This window comes from Apium graveolens, chromosome 6, assembly GCF_009905375.1.
Source record: "Apium graveolens cultivar Ventura chromosome 6, ASM990537v1, whole genome shotgun sequence".
NCBI lineage: Eukaryota > Viridiplantae > Streptophyta > Magnoliopsida > Apiales > Apiaceae > Apium > Apium graveolens.
Genome location: NC_133652.1, coordinates 40,541,634 through 40,548,049, shown reverse-complemented (window position 1 = coordinate 40,548,049; position 6,416 = coordinate 40,541,634). Strand labels below are relative to the sequence as shown.

The 6,416-nt window shown below is 31.3% G+C and overlaps 1 protein-coding gene across 1 annotated transcript; it reads right to left on the bottom strand.

The window, feature by feature from the left end:
* Positions 1-491: 491 nt before the first annotated feature.
* On the bottom strand, positions 492-1,211 carry LOC141664938 (uncharacterized protein At4g02000-like). The gene has a single exon (XM_074470895.1). The coding sequence runs from the start codon at positions 1,209-1,211 to the stop codon at positions 492-494; it is 720 nt and encodes a 239-aa protein (XP_074326996.1).
* Between the last annotated feature and the right edge of the window lie 5,205 nt (positions 1,212-6,416).

Here is a 6,416-nt window from a genome sequence, read left to right as displayed (position 1 = left end):
ATTACAAACTCTCTCAAGAAATACTGATGTTCTTGAGAGCTGCTAGGTCGTACAATGCTCGAGTTAATCACTATGTGATGACCTAAACCGTGTTTATATAATACACAACTGCTACAAATCAGTCTAGGATATGCATTATCAATTACCAACAGAAAATGATATATATCTTTAACTGAATATACAAAGTCCTATCACTCCGGAACGTAACAGATTTTCATCCCTCAAAATAAGGAACAGGCTTAATCTTCACAACAGACAATCTTCAGATGCTGATGTTCTTCATATACTAATGATGCGTCAAATCCTGATGGCACATCAAATCCTGATGACATCCAAAACAGTCAGATCCTGTACTCCTCCTGATCATTGAGAATCAGCACGTAACACCGTTTTACACCACCACCTTATTCCATCCATCTCTCTCCACCTTCAGCACTCCTCAGCCATCTTGCACCAATATTTTGTTTAACATTCCGCCCTGGTGCTCTGAGCTAAAATCCATATGCACGTTCAACTTCTTTATCAGGATGCGCATAAATAACATTGCACTCCCTCTCTGTGTGACCTATAATTCCGCAAACAAAACAAAAGCTACCCAATCTTTCATACTTAAAGTTCACCCAACTCCAATTTCCCCCTTCACATTTGATCTTCATTCGTCGTTTCAATGGTTTCTGGATATTCATCCTAACTCGAATCCTTACGAAAGACTTCCAAGTGCAATCAAAGTTAACAGGATCCGATTTAACATATTGTCCAACGAAATCTCCAATAGTTTTTAACACTGTTTCAGAAATAAAACCTTTTGGGATATCATGAACTTGGACCCAAATATCTACATCATTCAATACTACTTGGTGTGCATCCTCTGTATCCTGCATCTGATGATAAACCAACATGTTTTGCTCAAAAGACCATGGTCTTCCGTCAAGGAATTTTTGTAAATCCATAATATGATAAAACACAACTGAGTATCTGTATCCGCCTATATCATGAATCTCCACCCCTTCCTTAGGCCTCCACAATGATGTCACCACATTTTGCATTGCCTGGAAATTTATATTTTTCTCCGTCAAAAACCTGCCCACAAGGACAAAGCTTTCCTTTCGTTCCTGACCTGCTTCAGTCGCAACAATAATACCCTCTGATTCTTCATCATCAATTGTTAAATTTTCATAGAGTTTCTCCAGATTTGTTTTATTATACGCCATAATATACCTTCTGAGATATGTTTAAAGTAAAGAGGAAATAAAGAAGAAAGAACTTGTCACATGAACAAGACTAACTCTGAGATACCAGAGAGAAAAAACCTGTTTTCTCTCCTTCTCCTTATTTTCTCTCTTCTTTTATAAGTCTAAACACCAATAAATGATATTTGAGTTTTATTGATCTTAAGGCCCTATGACATAATAGAGCTATGTTTTCAAAACATATACCAAATCTTTCTCCCCAAGTTTTTAACGGTTAAAATTATCAAGTATGGACTATCAAGATGAAAGCTCATCTATGAGGTTTAGGTTTATGGAAGTGGGTTGAAACTGGATGAAGATATAACCTCTTGCAAACAATTTCACGCTAAATCAGATGAGAAATCATGAAGATGAATTAAGCAAGTCTCCAAGGGATTTATCAATAATTTATGCTACTATTTCAGAATCAATTTTCACAAGAATCTTGACTTGTGAAACCGGAAAAGAGACTCGGGATAAGTTAAAAGAATTGTACGAAGCTAACGAAAGAATAAAGAGGATGCAAGTCTTAAATCTAAAAAGGGATTTCGAGGCTCTATCCATGAAGAAAAAAGACGCTATACAAGCTTATTAAAATAAGTTAATGGTTGTGGTGAACAAAATGAGGATGATGGGAGAAGATCTACTTGATAACATAATAGTAGAGAAGGTGTTCGTGAGTTTGTCTGAAAGATTTGAGGCAAAACTTTCATTTCTTGAAGATTCGAAAGATGTAAGTGAATTACCTTTGTCTAAACATAATAATTCTTTCCAAGCCCAAGAACAAAGAAGAGGAAAAAGAAATAGAGAAACTGAAAATGCAGGTTAATGAGCTCTTTTAGCCAAAAGAGAAAATAAGATTTCCTATGTGTGGTCATTGCAAGAAAAAATGTGTATGAAGAAAAAAATTGGTGGCATAAGGGAAAGTCCCAGTCCTTTAAATACAAGAAGTTTGTACACATACAAAAATATTATAGAAATAAGACGGAAGAAAGTGTCAATAAGACATAAATATTTGATGAAAAATTATTTTGATAGTAGAGAAAAGAGCTTCAACATATAAGTTGGTGAGAAATGCGTCAATATGAAACTGGTAAGATGTGTGCACATAAAAGTAAATTGAGAGAGAAGTGCTATTTGAAGAAATTGTGGATAAATGTGCTTTAATAAAAATGGTGATGATGAGAAGTATATAATTTTCAAATTAATTTTAGAAATTTGAATTAAGAGGGAGTGTTGAGAAAATTTAAAGTAGTTTAAATATTTTTATATTATTTTTTATTAGTTTGTAAGGCAGTTCTTTTTAAATAAATAGTAAATAAGATAGATGTTAGATTTTAGGAATTTTAGTTTTCTTTATTTGTATAAAACCCCTGTTGGTTATTTGGACTAATTAAGATGTATGTTTTTTTCTCCTTCTCTTTATTTTCTTTCTTCTTTTCATAGTCTAAACACCAATAGTTACTTAATAAAGGGAAGGAAAAAGTTCTACCAAGTACCATATTCGAGTATTAGTCAGTATTCCAGAAATCGCTAGGCGTACCAGGGCGGCGAGGGTACCTTTGAGAGATTAATCGGCAAGTCGGAGATTAATCGGACCGATTAATCGAAACATTAATCGGAAGGATATAAATATTATTTTTCATTTTTATAATTATATAATGATTAACATGTCAAATATTTGTTTGAAAAAAGAAATTAGAATGGTATTAAACAAATCTACACATTTGACATGCGTTATGTACTAATTATTGAGTTTACAATATTAACTATATTTTAATTCACACTTTTAAAATTATAATATGTTATTTTTATATTTTAAGTGAGAAAATAAATATATTAGTTGTTACTTCTTACCAATACTTTATATTATAAATTGATATGATATTGTGTGAAATTATGAAATTAATGATTTAAAATTATAAAAACATAAAAAAAAAAAATTAATTATTTTCCGCCTAGACCGCCTAGGACTGATTTTTGACCTCTTAATCCCGATTTTGACCCGATTTTTTAAAAAAACGCCTAAATCGCCGCGTAGATCCGAGTCGTGTCGTTTTACCACCGCCTAGCGCTTAGGCGGCCGTAAACCGATTTTTAGAACACTGGTATTAGTAATCGTAAGGTCCCATAAATAACAAAATTTGAGCTGAAAATTAGATTCATTAGGGCCGTTAAAAATAGTAAAAAAGTTGTTACAAAATAAAGGGAAGGAACGAATTCCATCAAGTACCATGTCCGAATATTAGTAACAGTAACAACCCATAAACAAGAAAAATTAGAGCTGAAAATTAGATTTATCCAATTGAAGGACTGCAGAATTCAAATTTTGCTTTCTTTTAAGTTTGTCCTTCAAAAACCAATCACAAACCCTCCCTACATTTAGCTCCTCAATTGAACACTCTTCTTGCTCCGCTATTACTCTCAGCAGATTCAATGAAGATATCTGCAAGAAATGTGTGTAACAAAAATTTCAACCGCAATAAATATAGATTTTATAGGATAACGTAGATAAGAAATAAACACTTGATAATCGTGTCAAAAACTCAAAGATGTCATTCAATATAGACATACACCTTATTTAAGAACCTATGTCAACATAGAGTTAAGTAGTCATGAGGTCTAAAATTGAACAGGGGAAATGTACCGAGTCACTCACCATTAGTCGACATAAAAATTTCTCATGACTAATCAGTCCAGACATTTCAACCATGCCAGCTTCTTCTATGCTCAGAAAACTTCGCTTTTCGTCCTTTGCCTTGCTACCACCAGTGTTGCTAGCTTTAATCACAGCCGGTTTGAATTAATTTTCTACTAGTTCCCATATCTGCCACTTTATTATTTGTAGTAACAGCTCCAGTTCCATGAGTTGAATGGTTGTGAACATAAGGTATTTGAATGTCTGTGTTACATGGCTTGATAGCAGTCATAGTTTCTCCTATTTTCATGTTCTTTATTTTTTGGTAAGCTATGATGAGTGAAGACACTACACTAGAAGAATGGCTTATCAGTTGAGAAATCGAAATTTTCTCTGGGGTTCACAATGAGAAGTTGCATCGAGTCTAATATATCGTAAGATGACACTTAGCCGATAGGCCCGTTGGGTTTAGCACACTGCATGGGCTTGTTTTATTTTAACATGTATGGATTTGTAAGCCCAGCCTGCACTTGCTAGAAGTTAAATAAAGCTATTAATTTGTGCGATTGACCTCTACAAACCTGTTAACTATTCTTAGAGTTTTGTACTATCAAATTTTAATAGAATTAAAAAATATGTAGTTTTTAAAATAAAATAGAAAAGTGCATTTGTTCTTTGATTATTAAATTTATAAGTAATTTCTTGTCAATTTTGAAATTGAACTCAATATTTTACATGGTGCACATCAAATCTTATATGTTAAATTCTATACATGCAACATACAAATAATTACTATTGTTTTAAATCACAAGATGTTAGGTAAAAAAATTATTAACATTTCAAATTATATTCTAACATTTATTTTGCTGAATGTTTTTATTTTGAGATTAAAAAAATGATTTATAAACATTTTGTTTTAATTATTGTAACCTCGTGTTTATAATAAATTATGAAAAGATCATCTTATATTTATCTACAACAGTACAAGTAATTAATTATTTTTTAACATTTATTTTGCTGAATGTTATATTTTAGAGAAAAGAAATCTGGGTAAAAATATTGAATCAACAAGACTTTCGTTCACAAAAGAAATTAATAGTTAATAATATTAAATCAAAACACTCAAATACCTAAAAATCAAGTATTAAATATTTAAAATACTTAAAATTAAAGAAGTAAAGTATTCATTTCAGGGTCACCTGACTTGGTGTATGCTGATGAATAAATTTATCTGCAATGTTTACTTAAATTCATACAACACATGCAGTTATATCTTAAAGTCCTATGTGCATGCATGGCCTCATACAGTTTCTAACCCGACAGACACGACACACCATCTCTGTATATTGCAGTCGCAGATCTCGTATACTGAATTTACATGAATTTATTCACTATTATAAACAGTGGCGGAACCATAATTTTAAACTTACTGCGAATCCTATATATGTAAAAATAAAATCACAGAGTTCAAAAAAATAAGTAATAAAATACTAATTTATGGTTGAAAAATAAAATAAATTTATTTGGAATAAAAAATAAATATTTGACCTAACACTCATTTAGTGTATTAAAATTATAAAATACACATATTTAATTTAATGATAGATTAGTATTCACATTCAATCATTTGTCTTTATTCAATTATAAATAAAAAGAAAACTAAATAACTTCAAAAAAAGGAACAAAATAAATCAATCAACTCAACTGATCAAATAAATAAATAAATAACATCATTAAATAACAAAAATCGATTCAAGGATGATTGATGAACAATATGATAATTGATAAAATAACCTCTTTTTTATTTGCAATAGTGTAGTCCCATGTGCTTGTCTTTTTTCTACTTTGTTTATAAAATTAAATATGGTAATAGACTGTGTTATTTTTAAGATAATGGCCCATTTAGTTTTCATATTATTATGCAATAGTTAAATATCTAGGCCGTTATATAAACGAGACTTCTCAAATATTTAAATGTGCTAATTTGTAGCAGGATGAAATTATATATATAAAATTTTAATGGACCGCTAAAATTTCACAAGACCGGAGTCCACCCTAGTCATGGGTTAGGTCCGCCCCTGATTATAAGTTTACTGGATGACATTGATGCTTCATAATACGAGGCACCAGAACGAACATAAGTACATAACCCAAAAATTATTTATGCTCCTAATAAAATAACGTATATATGGCCAATGTAGGTTTATAATATACTAATTAAAATCTATATTTTGCAGATTCATTCCTTGTAGGTGACTTCTAAACTACTTTTGCAAAGCTTATTCGTTATCCATATTCCATATAAAAATATTTGAACGAATGCCTCTCCCGCAATTTTCAAGGCCGCTGAAATTTGGAATAGTGTGGACTTGTGGCATTGTCATCGAAGAGGAGGCATAAAGTAATAAAAAGTTGGTCGGAGTAGTTTGATGTATTTATATACACTAATAAAAAGTTGGTCGGAGTAGTTTGATGTATTTATATACACTTGTGTTGTTCTAAATCAGACCAGGTGTCCCATTCGATTTGCTCAAACTTAAAACCTTTAA